Here is an 18832-nt window from a genome sequence, read left to right as displayed (position 1 = left end):
TTGGTCAGGGGATGGACAACAAAGTATGTCCGGCAATAGCTGGCAGCAGGGTTGGTCTTTTCTCTCTCCCTCACCTGCACAGCTTCAGCCTAAATATGGCTCATGAGACCATAGCAAAGCTGCATTCTGCAGCCCTGGGTTCAACTGTCTCGTCGTTTCCTGGGCATGTGACATAAGACAACTGCCCTTACTCTGATCTTTATTTTGCTTTTTTCTTCCACTGGATAATTTAATTTGTTTGACTCAAGGGTATTGTGAAGGTAGAGATAGCACATTCATTTACCTAGCAAACAGTAAAGGAGAACTGCTATGATTTGTTTCTTAGTGGATTCACATCTTCCTCCAGGTAACGCCAGGCACCTGCACGCTCTGGTTGGACCCTCCATGGCCTTCGTATTCCTTGTCAGCCTTATCTCCTTCCTTGTCCATCACTGGTGCCCTGATGCTAAGGGTAAGTCTCAGGAAGTAGAGCCCAGTGTTATCTGGGCAAAGTGGGGAGGGGAGGGAACAGTGTACAGGTTTGTGCTCAAGGCAGGAGCCAGACACAGAGCTGTCTTTCTTTCCTCCCTTCCTCCCTTCCTTCTTTATTTGGCTGCATCGAGTCTTCGTTGCAGCACCAGGGAACTTGGCTGCATCACGCGGGATCTTTCGTCCTGACACTTGGGCTCTCTAGCTTGGTGCACAGGCTTAACTGCCCCAAGGCATGTGGGATCTTAGTTCCTGGACCAGGGATTGAACCTGCATCCCCTGCCTTGAGAGGCGGATTCTTAACCACCGGCCTCCAGGGAACTCCCAGGATAGAACTTTCAAGAGAGAACATCAGTGCCCTTGCCCCTCCTCTCAGCTTACAGGTCATTGCCTACTTCTCCACTGGTCCAGTGCAGCCAGTAACATCTAGAGAAGGGATCGACGTAAGGGGGAAACCAGGGGAGGGAACCAGTGGGATAGAGGTAGGCAGTAGTTGGAACTTCCCTGGTGGTCCAGTGGTTATGACTTCACCTTCCAATGCAGGGGTTTCAGGTTCGATCCCTGGTCAGGTACCTAAGGTCCCACACGCCTCATGGTGGCTGAAAAACCAAAACACAAAACAGAAGCAAAATAGTAACAAATTCAACAAAGACTTTAAAAGTGGTTCACATCAAAAAATCTTTTTTTAAAAAATGGGAGCTATCAATGCGGTGGGCGTTTGAACCTCAAAGAGGTAAAATTTCGGACTCTACTTTTGGGAGATGAGATGGTTGGATGGCATCACGGACTCAATGGACATGAGTTTGGGTAAATTCTGGGAGTTGGTGATACACAGGGAGGCCTGGCGTGCTGCAGTCTGTGGGGTTGCAAAGAGTCAGACACGACTGAGCGACACTTTGGGGAGGATGAGTCATCTCGGACATCCACTGCATCTCTATGTCCACTGGTGCTGTATGGATAAAACGAGAACCCAGAAGTGCCCTCCCAAGTGTCTTGATGACTTTGTCACCCACAGATGCTGCTATGATGAACAGCCAGCCTGAGGTGGGCAGAAGAGTGAAGCAGGAGGTAGGTTCTCTTTGATACAACCCCTGAATGCAGTCTCGCTTCCCCCATCGCCCCCCTAAGTGTTTTCACACCCTCACTTGTCATTCCCCTTTATGCAGGATCCTGACGCAGAGGAACTGAATGAGGTGACATACACCGACTTGGATTGTTCGGTTTTCACATGGAAAAACATTACTCCCACGTCCCAGAGGCCCAGAGAGTCCTCAGCTGATGCCAGTGTGTACATGGATCTTGCAACTTGCTAAGTAAGAGCAGTTCAAGGCTTGAATCCCATCCCCAGAACATGCCCAGAAAGAGCTGGAGGAGGTCTTCGATGGAAGCCGTAGTGCTTTCTCAAACTCAGCTTGAGAGCGCCATCCTAACAACAGCTGGAATCTGAAGACATAAATCTTCATCTTTAGGGTCATCCCTCTTCATCAGAGGGTCATCTCTAAAGCCTCAGGACCCCTTGGAAACCTCCCCCAGCCATTCTAGGGGATTATCATGATGATTCAGTCATTTCCAAAGTTATCAACAAAATCACCAAAGTGTTTTAGAAAACCAGCCATAAATAGCACACTTTCTTTGATGTTCAACTGATAAACTCCTAGAAATCATGACATATTTAATCAATGAATTAATTCCTCCAACAGTTTTCTGTGGAGGCATAGCCTATTCTAAGTCTCTAAACAAATATTAGTGAAGAAAACTTCATCGTGCTGTGGATCTTGGTCCAGTGGGAGATGCCAACATGTAAAACCATCGAATGCTATCTATAGGAGAGAAAGGGGCTTCCCAGATGGCACAGTGGTAAATAATCCACCTGCCAATGCAAGAGATGCAGGTTCGATCCCTGGGCCGGGAAGATCCCCTGGAGGAAGAAATGGCAACCCACTCCAGTACTCTTGCTTGGAGAATCCCATGGACAGAGGAACCTGGCAGGCCACAGTCCATGGGGTCTCAAAGAGTCAGACAGGACTGAGCAACTGAACACACACATATCTACCCATCTATTTATCTATCATCTCCCTTCCCTGTTGTTATTGAATTTTCATCTGCATAAAATTATATAATCTGTGCTTTCATGACCAGATGTTTACATTCAGCATTGTATGTTTGAGATATAATCATACCTTTACGTCTGAGTCTATTTTTTCTTTTCCCTCCTATGTAAGAATCCATTGTATGAACATGTCACGATTGTGCATCCAGTCCTGGTGAGTCTCCCAAACTATGATGTCTTAATTTCATGTACTCTTTTATCCTGTTGGAATCTTCTGGATTTGTTGTTGTTCAGCCGCTCAGTCATGTCTGACTCTTTGCAACCCTATGGACGGCAGCATGCCAGGCTCCTCTGTACTCCACTATCTCCCAGAGTTTGCTCAAGTCCATGTCTATCCTCCATATAGATCTACCCATGTCTCCTGGGATCTGAGAGGTCATGCACAGGCAGGCCTGGGCATCCTCAGATGAGAGACCCCTGACTGCCAGAAAGGTCCCTGCTGGCACTGCCAATGTGGGGTGTAACTCACCACCTTCGCAGCCACCACCTCACCCGTGGACCCTGTGTCTCTATTCTTTATTGATAATTATCCCAAGGCTCAAAACAAGGAGCTCCAGTACGAAAGGGTAGCTGTATCTGGATGATGCTGGAAGAACAGAATAGTACAAGAAAGTAAGGCATCAGAGTTTAGGAGATGTTTTTTAAAAGTCCTTCAAACATATTAACCAATGAGTTATGCAAAAAAAGAAAAAGACAAGAGTTTTGGAGGGACGTTAAATTTCCATGTGGGTTTGCTGAGCATTATGAATAAGTATGACAAAGTGATTTCTTTCTCCAGACTGCAAAGTCCTCATTGTTGTCAGAGCAGCAAGGGGCTCCTGAAGGAGCTAGAAGGAAAGAGAAGTGTGTCTAGGCTGGGTTTGTTTCTGAGAGTGTGTGTGTTGGGGCGGGACTTGGATGTTCAGACTCTAGGTCACATCAGATTAAAGGAATTCTTTGGGGATTTGTGCCTGGAAATACATTCTAGGGAGCTTCCCCTAGGCTGATCTTTGTGTGGGGTCCATGTCCTGTAGAACCTTATAACACATCCCAAGAAAGGGACGTGGGATGCTGCGGGGTGCACAGAGGTTTGTGATGTCTCTGGTTCTTCAGCCTGTACGTGTCAGCAGATGCCACAGACAGTGGTTCTCAGCTGGGGCAACGTTGCCCACTAGGGACCATTCATCAGTGTCTGAAAACGGTTTTTGCTTGTCATGACTGTGGGGGAGGCTGCCAGAGCACCTGTGGGTAAAGGCAGGGGTGCTGCTCAGCACCCTCAATGCAAGGACAGCCCACCACCCCCAAGAGAGAATCATCGTCTAGCCCCAGAGGTCAGGAGTACTGAGGTTGAGACGCCCTTTTCTAGGATGTAGTGTCTGTGCCTCTCTCCGTATTATAGAGCCAGCGGGTCAGTGTACCATAAACCCCTGCAACATGGAGCATATCCTGGGATAGGCTCATTTTTTACAGTGAGAAAGCCATAATTTTGTTTGTTTGTTAAAATATATTTGTTCATTTCTTTATTTATTCGACTGCACCAGGTCTTCGTTGCTCATGAGGGATCCTAGTTTTGGCATGTGGGATCCAGTTCCCTGACCAGGGATTGAACCCAGGCAACCCCGGCATTGGGAGTGCAGGGTCTTAGTCACTGGACCACCAGGAAGTCCCCAAAGTCATATTTTATTAGGTGAATGGATAGGTAGATGTGCATGCATATATATACATATGTTGCTGTTGTTTAGTCACTGAGTTGGACTGTTCAGTTCAATCACTCAGTCATGTCCAACTCTTTGCGACCCCACAGAGAGCAACTTGCCAGGCCTCCCTGTCCATCACCAACTCCCAGAGTTTACTCAAAACTCATGTCCATCGAGTCAGTGATGCCATCCAACCATCTCATCCTCTGTCGTCCCCTTCTCCTCATACCTTCAATCTTTCCCAGCATCAGGGTCTTTTCAAATGAGTCAGTTCTTCACATCAGGTGGCCAAAGTATTGGAGTTTCAGCTTCAGCATCAGTCCTTCCAATTAATATTCAGTACTGATTTCCTTTAGGATGGACTGGCTGGATATCCTTGCAGTCCAAGGGACTCTCAAGAGTCTTCTCTAACACCACAGTTCAAAAGAATCCATTCTTTGGTGCTCAGCTTTCTTTAGTACTCTTGCCTGGAAAATCCCATGGACGAAGGAGCCCGGTAGGCTGCGGTCCCTGGGGTCACTAAGAGTTGGACACAACTGAGCAACTTCACTTTCATTTTTCACTTTCATCCATTGGAGAATGAAATAGCAACCCAATCCAGTATTCTTGCCTGGAGAGTCCCAGGGATGGGGGAGCCTGGTGGGCTGCCATCTATGGAGTCGCACAGAGTCAGACATGACTGAAGTGACTTAGCAGCAGCAGCTTTCTTTATAGTCAAACTCTCACATCCATACATGACTACAGGAAAAACCATAGCTTTGGCTAGAGTTGGACTGTATATATACTCACATTTGTGAGAGGAATACATACATGGAAATATACACATACATATATATCATATATAAAACATATATCTTAAGATATATACATCTTAAGCCATACTTCCCTTTATTCTTTGGTATAAATATCAAAATATACCAAGAAAAGCATCTTTAAACACTTCTCAAAACTCTCAGTTTCAACTTGATTTTCAGGAACCCGTGCCAGGCTCACCCCCAGGTGAAGAGCACTCTCTAGCACACAACCAGCTGCAGACATATACTCTAATCTGGGATAAATTACCTTTAAAAAATGCAACAGAGGGGACTTTCCTGGTGGCCCAGTGGTTAAGAGTCTGCCTTCCAATGCCACTGAGCCCCGAATGCCACAACTACTGAGCTGGAGCTTTAGAGCCTGTGAGCCACAAAAATAGATTCCATGTGCAGCAACTAAGAACTGACGCAGCCAAAAAATAAAAATAATTTTTTTTTAATGCAAGACAGGAAAGGCCCTAACTGGTCACTCTCTGTGTGTATCTCTGAGGTCAGTGCATGACCTCGGTGATAAAGAATCCACCTGCCAAGCAGGAGATGCATATCCGATCCCCAAGTTGGGAAGATCCCCTGGAGAAGGAAATGGCAACCCACTCCAGTATTCTTGCCTGGAGAATCCCCATGGACAGAGCAGCGTGGCCTGCCACAGTCCATGGGGTTGCAAAAGAGTCAGTCATGACTGAGCAACTAAACAACAATAATGTATAGCATGGTGAGAATAATTAACAATATTGTATTCTAGATTTAAAAGTTGCTGAGAGGGACTTCCCTGGTGGTCCAGTGGCTAAGACTCTGAGCTCCCAATGCAGGGGGCCCAGGTTTGATCCCTGGTCAGACAACTAGATCCTACATGCTGTGATTATGAGTTCACAGGCCACAACTAGAAAGATTCCACATACCACAACAAAAACCAAAGATCCCGCATGCCACAACTAAGACCTGGTGCAGCTCTTCAATGAATAAATAAATCTTTTTAAAGTTGCTGAGAGAGTAAATCTTAATGTTCTCATCACAAAAAAATAATATTTTAAAAAATAGAAGGAAAGGAAATGGTATTGTGCAAGCTGGTGGATGTATTAGCTAATGCCACAATGAACATCACTGTGTAGCAAGGAAGTGGATCAAGTCAACCTGTGGTGCACCTTAAACTCACATGATGTTATGTCAATGACATCTCAATAAAGTTGAAAAAAAGGGTGATGTCTTGCAATGAAAATGAGACAGTCAGGAGAAAGTTTGATGTGAAATATTTGACTTCTTATACTTGAAGAACTAGTGATAGCCAGGTAGGTGTCTATAGCCAAATTTATCTATCCATCCATCTATCTGTTTATCTGTCTGTCCTACCTACCTGACTATCTATCTAATCTATACTCTCTATCAATCCATCATTTATTCATAGATTACAGCTTTAGATATAGATCAGATATAGATATAGGAGGCTCATTCTTTAGACATGCATGAAGAAAATATTCCTCTACATGCCGCCATTGAGATAATTCCCAACATAAGAGTACACTGCCTGCCTGATCAAGACCAAATGGGTATATTCGGTCCATGAATTCCGTGGAGGCTATGTGGATCCATAGCCATCAAGGCCACATGGCTTTGGACTGATGGATCAACGAAGGAAAATCTCTGTCTGTTTGGCACCCATTTAATAATTTTCTGACCCCAGCCCTTCCCCTGGGATGTGTGATCTTGTCTGAAGGAGGATTTGAGCCCTGTTCAACACTGGTGGAAGAAAATGCTCACTTCTCATCTGAAACATAAACAGGAAGGTTGATCTCCTCTTAGACTCCATCTCAGGGCCCCTGAGAATGAAGTTCTTTGGGAAGGAAGCATTCCTCTGGGGCAATAAGTGTAGAAATTCTCTGACGAGGACCTCTGAGTTCATACTTCCTGTGGGTCTCAATGTCTCGTGAGACTCTGTCATCTGTTGATGCTCACTGTCAAGAGGCTAAGTGGGCTGAGGCTGGCCGTGCAGAACCATGGCCCCCAGAGACACCACCTTCTTCTGTCTCGGTGAGTCCCCAAATGCAGGTAGGTTAGAGGGGAAGATAGGGGAGAATCCAAAATAGTCAAGGTTTCTCTTAACTGGTGACTCAGACAGTAAATAATCTGCCTGCAATGCAGGAGACCTGGGTTCAATCCCTAGGTTGAGGAGATCCCCTGGAGAAGGGAATGGCAACCCACTCCAGTATTCTTGCCTGGAGAATTACATAGACAGAGGAGCCTGGTGGGCTACTGTCCATAGGGTGGCAAAGAGTCAGATGCTACTGAGTGACCAACAATTTTACTTTCTCTTAACATAAGAACTCAGTGATTTCAGTGGCTGCCAAGAAGACTCTGCTCTCCTGAGTGGAGAGATGGTCTTTGCCCAGGTATTTGTCTGCCCAAGCCCATGCTGGCTTGTAAGGATCAGTGGTCCAGCTGTCAAGTTGGCCTTGCTGGGTTCATTCAGCCCATGCCATGCTGTCTGGCAGTGCACAATGGTTCCAGAGTTCCTGCAGAGGAGAGCCTTAGGGGCTGGAATCTGGAAGATAAAACTAAAAATGGGCCTTGTTTGCTGTTGAAGAGAACAAATGGCACCTGCATGTCTTTATGTTGTTGTTCAGTTGCTCAGTCTTGCCTGACTCTTTGCAACCCCATGGACTGCAGCACGCCAGGCTTCCCTAACCTTCATTATCTCCCAGAGCTTGCTCAGACTCATGTCCACTGAGTCAGTGATGCCATCCAACCACCTCATCCTCTGTTTCCCCCTTCTCCTCTTACCCTCAATCTTTCCCAACATCAGGGTGTTTTCCAGTAAGAGTCTTTCTGTTGAGTAATTTGTAATAAAGGTTGGAAATTGGCGGGTGGAGTTTTCATGAATGTCTCTCTTCCAGTTCTCTGTCTTGGCCAGAGGATTCAGGCACAGGATGGTAAGTGTTTCTCTAAGTCTCCTCCAATCCCCTTGCATCCTCACGGCAACTCTGGGATAGAAGAGTCTGAAGTTCAAAGGGATTCCAATTTTATTTCCTGTTCTGTTGATCGCTATCTCTGCTGCATTCCTTTTGCACAACTTCTACCTCACTTTGGAAGCTTTGGATCCCTCAAACTCATGCTCAGACCAGGATTTAGTCTTTGCCTCCAGTAGGCTGACTGTCCATCCAAGATGCGTGTTTTACTGAATGTTCACAACGGCAGGGATGAGGAAGTCAGGAACCACCTTCTATTTCCCAATATTCTTCCTACATCAAATGTTCTCACAACCTAACTCTCCACAGTCCATCTACTTTTCTTCATTTAAGGGGACACTGCCTTAGAGAACTTTATGTAAGTGGCTTCAACTCTCAGAACCAATTTCTTTGTCTATAAAGGTGGCTCAGATGGTAAAGAATCTGCCTGCAATATGAGAGACCTGGGTTGGACCCTTGGGTTGGGAAGATCCCCTGGAGAAGGGAATGGCTACACCACTCCAGTATTCTTGACTGGAAAATCCCATGGAAAGAGGAGATTGGTGGGCTACAGTCCATGGGGTTGCAAAGAGTCCGACATGACTGAGAGGCTAACATTTTCACTTTCAAAAGAGAAATAAAAATAACAATGAAAGCAGATTGGATCATGGGAGGATGGGATCATTGTGATCCAGTTGTTGGGATTAATCGAGATAAGGCATATGAATTATATACATGGTAAGTGTATTACCTGTGATGGGTTTCTCAGGTGGTTCAGCGGTAAAGATACGCCTGATGATGATGGTGGTGATCATGAGGGAAAAAAGTCTCTGAACTCAATGAAGGGCCCAGTCTCCACTTTCCTTGATTCATTGAAGTGCGTGAAGTCACTCAGTCATGTCCAACTCTTTGCGACCCCATGGACTGTAGCCCACCAGGCTCCTCTGTCCATGGGATTCTCCAGGCAAGAATACTGGAGGGGGTTGCCATTTCCTTCTCCAGGGGATCTTCCCAACCTAGGGATCGAACCCGGGTCTCCTGCATTGCAGGCAGACACTTTATCCTCTGAGCCACCAGGGAAGCTGCCATTAGTTTCTTTTAAAAAATTATTTATTTGTTTGGCTTATCTAACTGCTTTAGGAGACAGCTCTCCCTGTATGCTGAGGAAAGAGCAGAGAATCTGGGGTGAGATAGTCCTAGTTTCCAAACCAGGTTGGAGCACTCTTCAGTTTGTGGTCTTGAGCAACTGACGTGGTTTCTCCAAGCTTCAGCACCCTCACGCTAGGGTGAAAAGCAGAATTGCTTGTGGATAAGGGTTACCATGGCAACAGAACACCAAGCAAACCGCCTGGCAGACTGGGGGGCACTCTCCAGCGCTCTTAGTCACTCAGCTGTGTCTGACTATTTGCGACCCCATGGATTGTAGCCCACCAGGCTCCTCTGCCCATGGGATTTCTCAGGCAAGAATACTGGAGGGGGTTGCCATTTCCTTCTCCAGGGGATCTTCCCCACCCAGGGACTGAACCCGGGTCTCCCATATTGCAGGCAGATTCTTTACCGTCTGAGCCTTCAGGGAAGAGGGTAGAATTAATGGTATGGGGTCTGCTTTGAGGGCAATGAAAATGGAATAGACAGACATGATGATTGCACAAGATTGTGAACGTACTAAGCTCCACTGAATCGTATACTTTCAACAGGGTTAAGTTTATGTTATATAAAGTTCACCTTGATAAATTAATAAATATAAATATATATATATGTATATATACACACACACATATATATAAAGGAAGGAATTTTGTTCCTCAAAAAATCTTTCAGTTCCTCAAAAACCTAAAAGCCCAATCCAGCAATTCCACTTCTATACATGTAACAAGAGAAACTAAAGAACAGATTCTAACAAGATACTTGTACCTCCATGTTCATAGCAACTTTATTCACAATAGCCAGAAAGTGGGAAAAACTCAAATGTCCACTGACATGAATGTATAAGCAAAATGTAGTCTGTACATACAGTGGATTATTATTCAGCCATAAAAAGGAAACGTATTCTGATACATGCTACAACGTGGATGAATCTTGATGACATTGCACTAAGTAAAAAAAAAAACACCAGACACAGAAAGGCAAATACTGTTTATTCCACTGATACAAGGCGTCTAGAATAGGAAAATTCATAGAGACAGAAAGTCAATTAGAAATGACAGGGGCCTAAGAAAAGAGTGAAGAGTTATTGCTTAGTGGTTTTAGGGGTTTGTTTGGAATCCTGAGAAAGTCCTGGAAATAGATGCATAATATGGTTGAGTTGCACAATATGGTGAGTATAGGGCCTTCCTCTGTGGCCCAGTGGTTAAGACTTCACTTTCCAATGCAGGGGATACAAGTTGGATCCCTGGTCTGGGAGTTATGATCCCACATGCCTTGTGACCAAAAAACCAAAACACAGAACAGAAGCAATATTGTAAAAAGTTTAATAAAGACTTTAAAAATACTCCACATCTATCCATACTTATACCTATACCTATATCTATACCTATCTATCTATCTATATATGCACACACATATAGTGAGTGTAATAAAGGCCACTTAGCTGTGTACTTAGAAAAGGTTTAAATGATAAATTTAATCTTTACATAACACATTTCATTTTTGCCACAGTTAGAAATTATCCCAAAAAAATTTTAAATAAGGAGCTATAAGTCTGTTACACCCTTCATTTAGTTGTTCACCTCACAGAAAAAGAAAGACGTATGGTTTCTCCATGGCAGGCCACCTGAGTCTGGGCCCTGTTTCCTTTTAGGGAACTTTCCCATTCCTATCATATCTGCTACACCCAGTTCTGTGATTCCCTGGAATGGGTCGGTGAAGCTCTTGTGCCAGGGAACCCTCGCATCTTACCTGTACCAGCTGGAGATCCTGGAAAACCTCACCTACAGAGTGGTGGAGAAGAAGCTGGGGTTTCAGGAGGTGGCGGAGTTCGTCATTAACCACATGGATACAAACACCGCAGGGCGTTATCAGTGCCGATATGGGAGAGAACACCGCCGGTCAGCGCCTAGTGCAGCCCTGGAGCTGGTGGTGACAGGTGAGGCCCTGTGCAGGTCTCTGACCCTCAAGTCTTTTTCTTTTCTTAGTTTTTCAGAGATGTTATTTTTAGAAGTTTCAAATTTCCAGGGAAAATAAGGTGATGTAACAGACAGTGCCCATATACCTTACACCCAGTTTCCCCTACTCTTAACACATTGCTGATCAGAGGCTTATCAATAGGTCTTTTGTTACCCAAATGTTATTGACTGCAGATGTATTGACACATTTTTAGAGAGGGATACAATTAACATGACCGTTGCAAAGTTGTTAGAGGTTAGAATTGATCAAGGATTCACTCAACAACTTATGACTGACGTTATCATTCACATTTTGCTCCATTAGGTTTTTGTCCTAACCTTGTGTATATTATAAATGCAAGTTTATTACTGTAAAATTTTCAAAACTGATGCACCAAGAAATTTTGAGTGAAGAACTTTTCGGTGCATTTTATGCAGTTACTTTCTCTGTTTGTCCAAGCAACACATATACTAGTGTCTCCGAAGATGATAGTTCCTCAGCATAAAGTTCTGGTTCAGACAAGGTGAATATTAGATCAGCAAAAAGACAAAAAAAAAAAAAAAGACCTTAGTGATTGATTCTGATGTAGAAAGTGAAAATGAAACTCATGGTGCTGGAGAACTTTATAGGTGTGTCAGTTGTAACTATTAAATGTAAAAACCTGCAAAGTCTTGTGAAATAACAGAATTAATTTCTGACCTGCCAAAATAAAAATCTCCGGCTCCTTTGTCCATGGGTTTTCCCAACCAAGAATACTGGAGTGGATTGCCATTTCCTCCTCCAGGGGATCTTCCCAACCCAGGCTACATGAGCTGCTTGTATATTTTTGAGATTAATTCTTTGTCAGTTTCTTCACTTGCTATTATTTTCTCCTATTATGAAGGCTGTCTTTTCACCTTGCTTATAGTTTCCTTCATTGTGCAAATGTTTTTAAGTTTCATTAGGTCCCATTTGTTTATTTTTGCTTTTATTTCCATTACTGTGGGAGGTGGGTCATAGAGGATCCTGCTGTGATTTCTGTCAGAGAAATGTTTTCCTCTAGGAGTTTATAGTTTCTGGTCTTATATTTAGATCTTTAATCCATTTTGAGTTTATATTTGTGTATAAAAAAGGAGATAATAGGTATGGTGGGCATCAGAAATTTTTAGGGAAGAGGGGAACTAAAGACAGGCTTAGACACTAGGTAAAATAAGTAGAGGAACAAAAATGCAGAGATCAGAAATCAACAAGAAAACATCTGTGAGTAAAGAATACATTTTTAAACACAGAGAACTAAGTGAATCTGAGGCTACACTTCCTGCCCAGGGAACAGGGACTTCTCAGCATGTTCCTCCCCTCCCGGCCCAGAGAGGAATCCTAGTCACCCCAGGACTGTGCACAGTCACTGCTTAGTCATTCCAGTCAGCACAGCAGATTCAATCTGTTTGCTTCTTCTGCTTTTAGACATTTTAATCATCCTGCAGCCATCACTGCACATCAACAGCCTGTGCTGCTGCTATTTATATTACTGGCCCTAAATGGGCATGGATCTCACAGGATTTTTAACGTACTTTACCTAAAAAGAGAGAGGAATACAAACATTTTGGAAAGACTGCCAGCTTTGTACTGAGAGTTAAATCTCACCTAACTGGCACACAGTGACACCACATAAAAAGAGGAGTTTTAGGTAAAATCCTCCTATAACTTAAAAAAGTTATTTTTCACTAAACCTTGATTCTTTGGATGCTGACAATAGCCTCTGACACCTTCTCGACGGCCATGGGGAAGTAGAGGGTGCTCGAAAACCGCAGAGCCTCGAACAGCATCACCACCACAAACACCTGGCTGGCTGTGATCAGGTTGTCAAGAAGCTCATTGGTGATGAATGTGACAAAAATCATGATTTTGTTCACAGTGAAAAATGATGCCAAATTCATGCCTCTAAGGTAGGAACTTCTCATAATTTTGGAAATTTCCTTCCTGTAAAAGAAAGTAGGACAAAGGTTTTATAAGAAGCATCAACATACAAGATGTGAATTCAATGCCCTGTGTGAGTGGCCCCTTTCTAGGGAGTAGATACAGATTAAAATAAACCATCCCTCACATCATGGAGACATTACCATAGTGCACACTCAGGGGTCTGCCTGACACCAGGACCACACAGTGCATCACCACTTCACTCTTTCAAGTAAAAGGAGGCTTTCTGTCACAATTTCAAACATTTTGGGTCAGTCTGACGGGGTTTGAACATTCATTCAACAAACATTCATAATCATAAGTCTGTGCCAGGTTCCTCACAAAAAGACACAGCCTGTCCCTTCCAGGAGCTCATGAACTTGTAAGGGAAGAGAATTATCAACCACAAAATTGGGAGACATTAGACAGAGATGGTCATCACAGCCCCCGTGGGAGCTCAGAGCAGAGGCGTGTAACTCGGAGCAGTGGAGTCAGGGCAAGTCACACACATGTGGAGTCTGAGAAGATGAGCTAGAGTCAGTCAGGGCTGGCAGAGGCCAGAGAAGAAGGAAGATGGGAGTGTATTCCCAGGAGAGGGAGGGGCCCCACAAAGGTGCAAAGTGACAGCTGACAACGTGGGGTCAGAGAAATGTTCATCAGGTATTTAAATAAAAGTTGGATAAACAGTCTACAAACATGAATATTGTCATATGCGAAACAGATTGCCAGTCCAGGTTCGATGCATGAGACAGGGTGCTCAGGGCCGGTGCACTTGACCCAGAGGGATGGGATGGGGAGGGAGGTGGGAAGGGCTTCAGGATGGGGGACACATGTACACCCATGGCTGATTCATGTCAATGTATGGCAAAACCACTACAATATTGTAAAGTAATTAGCCTCCAATTAAAATAAATAAATTTTTTAAAAAACATGAAGCAAAACAAAAGGGACAGTATTTTCATAGCTCCATTTGAAAAGAACAACAGTGATTCATGAGCTTTGTTGGTGGTAAAGAATCCACCTGCAATGCAGGAGACCTGGGTTCAGTCCCTGGGTCAGAAGATCCTCTGGAGGAGAAAATGGCAACCCACTCTGGTATTCCTGCCTGGGAAACCCCATGGACAGAGAAGCCTGGCGAGCTACATTCCATGGGGTCACAAACAGTCGGATATGAGTGAGTGACTAAGCATGACAACAACGAAGAATAGTGATTCATATAGCTTGGCTCAATATAGGTACACCCAATCTCTATAGGGTTTCCCTGATAGCTTAGTTGGTAAAGAATCTGTCTGCAATGCAGGAGACCCTGGTTTGGATCCTGGGTCTCAAAGATCCACTGGAGAAGGGATAGGCTACCCACTCCAGTATTCTTGGACTTCCCTTGTGGCTCAGCTGGTAAAGAATCCACCTACAATATGGAGACCTGGGTTCGATCCCTGATTTGGGAAGATACCCCAGAGAAGGGAAAGGCTACCCACTCCAGTAATCTCCCTGTTTATGCTCCATCAACGCAAATCACAATTTTAGTTTGAATGTCATTGTCCAAATACTATATTAAAAACATTGCTTATTGAGATTTGAGGTATTAAGAACTACTTAGAATTTCATTTCTTTATAAGTAAGACACATATACATTTTTTTACTTTGAGAAGATGGTAAATGGAAGAGCAGGTAAATGATGTCTCCTCTGTTCTCCGTAACCCTACTGCAATATGTGGGGGATGCAATGAATAGTAAGTATTTAAGTTCACCTTAATGTGAAGATGAACTTAAATACTTCTTTGGTAATACATCAAAAGCATTCTGTAGAACTGGAAATAAAGCATCTATCACTTACCTTCTCAATCTGGTAATAAGGTCTATAAATGACTTTTCCCAAGCATTCATTTTTATTGTTCTGATGCCCGTTATGACTTCACTCATGGTCCTGATCCTGTCGTCTGTGAAAGCTGTGGTTTCACTCCTAGGGGGACAGTTGTGAGAGATGAGCCTTAGTGATCAAAGCCCAACTTTCTGTGGCAGCAGCAGTAGTGGGCATGGGAGCATGGGGGTAGGGGGTGGTGACTAGGAAGCAAATGATTCTCTACAGTCCTTTTGCACTTAGAACACAGGCAGGTCCTACTCAAAGTACAAATGGAGAAAAAGGCTTCAATTAGGAAGTCAACCTTTCAGTCCATTTCCAGAAGTAACTTGGAGAACATGCAGCATCAGCTAAGGAAGACATAAAATGAGTCAGATATAAACCGTCTGCTCAAGGAGGTCACGATCAGGTAGGGAAGGCAGAGACAACCAGGAAGACAGAGTCTGTGCTGTAATAAAATAGGATGAAGTTATGGGGAGCAGGAAAGAGGGAACTATTAATTCCACCAGGAAAGGAGAACAAGAAGAACTTCAGAGACCTGGTAGCACTGGAACAGGGCCTCGAAGGATAAGGAACATCTCTCCACAGCAAAGACAGGAAAGGAAATTCCAAATAGAGAAAGACACCAAGCACAGATCTGCACACACACAACACACACAGAAGTTCAATGAGCTTCAAATAGCACAACATCTCCATCACCTGACAATCACCCACCTCCAACCCGCTGGGCCCTGCTTCAGGTCTAACTCAGCACCAGAAGGCTCTTCACCACCCGCCACTTTTCTGTCACATGTGCAGCTGTGAATGTGGGGCTTCATAAAGATACAATGAAGGTCAACCTTGCCCTTGGGGTGCTTATAACTTAATGGAAACATGAACATAAATACCTGAAAAGGCTTCAACACATGCATAACAAAAATATATGTGGTGAGAAATGGGCCTACAAGATTATTACTATTTACCAATATTTAAATAACTTGGACATGGGTAAATTCTGCTGAAGGACACTCTATTTATTCAGATATGGTGCCAAGAGCAGCCGCTGAATGTTTTCACTGTTCCTGTTTCAGGATCAGCCTTCAGCTTAAGGCTGGACCCTTCACTGGTTAAGCCTGAAGGGTCTACAATCCACACAAATAAGAGACCAGAGAAGGCATTTGTCCTGTTTTTGAACAAAGACATCATGCAGACTATAGATGTTATCAATTTCATATTATCAGTTTTTAAAACCAGGGTTTCTCTTACCGGAGTGAGGAAAACAACTTCCCGAAGCAGCTTTGCAAGAGCAGAAGAATGATGAGAACTGCCATCCCAGCAAGACATGATATTCCTATTTCCATCCAGAGAAGGGCAGTCACTGCAATATACTCCAGTGGCCCCACCCACAGATAGTGCAAGAACACTGTTACCTTAAAATAGAAAGACAAAACCTTCTTAAGATGGTGTAAAAACCAATAAGGACACAGTGCAGAAACAATCTCCTCTGATGGAATAGACAGGAACCTAAACAGAAATAATCTCAGTGGGATTCAAACCTGCTAAAACAGAAACCCAAGCATCCACCCCAGATAATGCCATTCAGAGGCAGCACAGGGCTGGCTTCAGGGACATCCAGGGAGAATCAGACCAGCAGCAATGAAGAAGGATGTCAATTTTGTCCAAAACACAGATGAGCTAACCTCAGTTCAGAAGCTCAGTTGTCTCTGATTCTTTGTGACCCCATGGACTGCAGCACACCAAGCTTCCCTGTTCATCATCAACTCCTAGAGCTTGCTAAAACTCATGTCCATCAAGTCAGTGATGCTACCCAACCACCTCATCCTCTGTCATCCCCTTGTCCCCCAGCCTTCAATCTTTCCCAGCATCAGGGTCTTTTCCAATGAGTTAGTTCTTTGCATCAGGTGGCCAAAGTATTGGACTTTCAACTTCAGCATCAGTCCTTTCAATAAATATCCAGGACTGATTTCCTTTATGATGAGTTGGTTTGATCTCCTTGCAGTCCAAGGGACTCTGAAGAGTCTTCTCTAATGCTACAGTTCAAAAGCATCAATATTTTTGGTGCTCAGCTTTCTTTATAGTCCAACTCTCACATCCATACATGACTACTGGAAAAACCATAGCTCTGACTAGACGGACCTTTGTTGGCAAAGTACTGTCTCTCCTTTTTAATATGATGTCTAGGTTGGCAATAACTTTTCTTCCAAGGAGCAAGTGTTTTGTTTTGTTTTTTAATTTCATGGCTGTGTTCACCATCTGCAGTGATTTTGGAGCCCACAAAAATAGTGTCTCTCACTGTTTCCACTGATTTCCCATCTATTTGCCATGAAGTGATGGGACCAGATGCCATGATCTTTGTTTTTCTAATGTTGAATTTTTAACCAGCTTTTTCACTCTCCTCTTTCCCTTTCATCAAGAGGCTCTTCAGTTCCTCTTCACTTTCTGCCATAAGGGTGGTGTCATCTGCATATCTGAGGTTATTGATATTTCTCCCAGCAATCTTGATTCCAGCTTATGCTTCATCCAGCCTGTCATTTCACATGGTGTATTCTGCATAGAATTTAAATAAGCAGAGTGACAATGTACAACCTTGATGTACTCCTTTCCCACTCTGGAAACAGTCTTTTGTTTCATGTGCAGTTCTAACTATTGCAGCTTGACCTGCATATAGATTTCTCAGGAGGCAGGTAAAATGGTCTGCTATAACCATCTCTTGAAGAATTTTCCACAGTTTGTTATGATTTACACAGTCAAAGGCTGTGGCATAATCAATAAAGCAGAAGTATATGCATTTCTGGTATTCTCTTGCTTTTTTGATGATCCAATGGATGTTGGAAATTTGGTCTCTGGTTCCTCTGTCTTTTCTAAATCCAGCTTGAACCTCTGGGGGTCCACAATTCACATACTGCTGAAGCCTGGCTTGGAGAATTTTGAACATTACTTTACTAGCGTGTGAGATGAGTGCAATCGTGCAGACATTTGAACATTCTTTGGTAGTGCCCTTCTTTGGATTGGAATGAAAACTGACCTTATCCAGTCCTCTGGCTACTGCTGAGTTTTCCAAATTTGCTGGCATGTTGAGTGTAGCACTTTCATAGCATCACCTTTTAGGATTTGAAAGAGCTCAACTGGAATTCCATCACCTCCACTAGCTTTGTTCATAGTGATGCTTCCTAAGGCCCACTTGACTTTCCATTCCAGGATGTCTGGCTCCAGATGAGTGATCATCCCATCATGGTTATCTGGGTCATGAAGATCTTTTTATGTATAGTTGTTCTGTGTATTCTTGCTACCTCTTCTTAATATCTTCTACTTCTGTTAGGTCCATACCATTTCTGTCCTTTATTGTGCCCATCTATGCATGAAATATTACCTGGGTATCTCTAATTTTCTTGAAGAGATCTCTAGTCTTTCCCACTCTATTGTTTTTCTCTATTTCTTTGCATTGATCGCTGAGGAAGGCTTTCTTATCTCTCCTTGCTAGTCTTTGGAACTCTGCATTCAGATGCTTATATCTTTCCTTTTCTCCTTTGCCTTTAGTTTCTCTTCTTTTCATAGCTATTTGTAAGGCCTCCTCAGACAACCATTTTGTCTTTTTGCATTTCTTTTTCTGGGGAAGGTCTTGAACATTGCCTTCTGTACAATGTCACAAACCTCCATCCATAGTTCTTCAGGCATTCTGTCTATTAGATCTAACCCTGGAATCTATTTCTACTTCCACTATGTAATCATAAGGGATTTGATTTAGGTCATACCTGAATGGTCTAGTGGTTTTCCCTAATTCAATTTAAGTCTGAATTTTGCAATAAGGAGTTCATGATCTCAACCACAGTCAGCTCCCAGTCTTGTTTTTGCTGAATGTATAGAGCTTCTCCATCTTTGGCTGCAAAGAATATAATCAATCTGATGTCGGTATTGACCATCTGATG

At 43.6% G+C, this 18832-nt stretch overlaps 3 protein-coding genes across 3 annotated transcripts in view; 2 read left to right on the top strand and 1 right to left on the bottom strand.

The window, feature by feature from the left end:
- Positions 1 to 1781, top strand: part of LOC122447478 (putative killer cell immunoglobulin-like receptor like protein KIR3DP1) — a 32401-nt gene extending 30620 nt beyond the window's left edge. The window contains 3 exon segments of the mRNA XM_043478132.1: positions 347 to 451; positions 1484 to 1536; positions 1635 to 1781. Coding sequence (XP_043334067.1) covers positions 347 to 451; positions 1484 to 1536; positions 1635 to 1781 — 305 coding nt within the window.
- The window catches only part of LOC122447477 (ATP-binding cassette sub-family C member 4-like), a 1659665-nt gene that overhangs the window by 789169 nt on the left and 851664 nt on the right, over positions 1 to 18832 (bottom strand). The window lies entirely within an intron of this gene.
- LOC122447394 (immunoglobulin alpha Fc receptor-like) lies at positions 7016 to 12627 on the top strand. The gene is made up of 4 exons (XM_043478022.1): positions 7016 to 7091; positions 7955 to 7990; positions 10806 to 11090; positions 12554 to 12627. Exons 1-4 carry the CDS (start codon positions 7058 to 7060, stop codon positions 12625 to 12627), a joined length of 429 nt encoding a protein of 142 aa, XP_043333957.1. The 5' UTR covers positions 7016 to 7057.

Source organism: Cervus canadensis, chromosome 9 (assembly GCF_019320065.1).
Source record: "Cervus canadensis isolate Bull #8, Minnesota chromosome 9, ASM1932006v1, whole genome shotgun sequence".
Lineage (NCBI taxonomy): Eukaryota > Metazoa > Chordata > Mammalia > Artiodactyla > Cervidae > Cervus > Cervus canadensis.
Note: the sequence above shows the minus strand (reverse complement) of the source record. Positions and strands in the feature narration are given on the sequence as shown.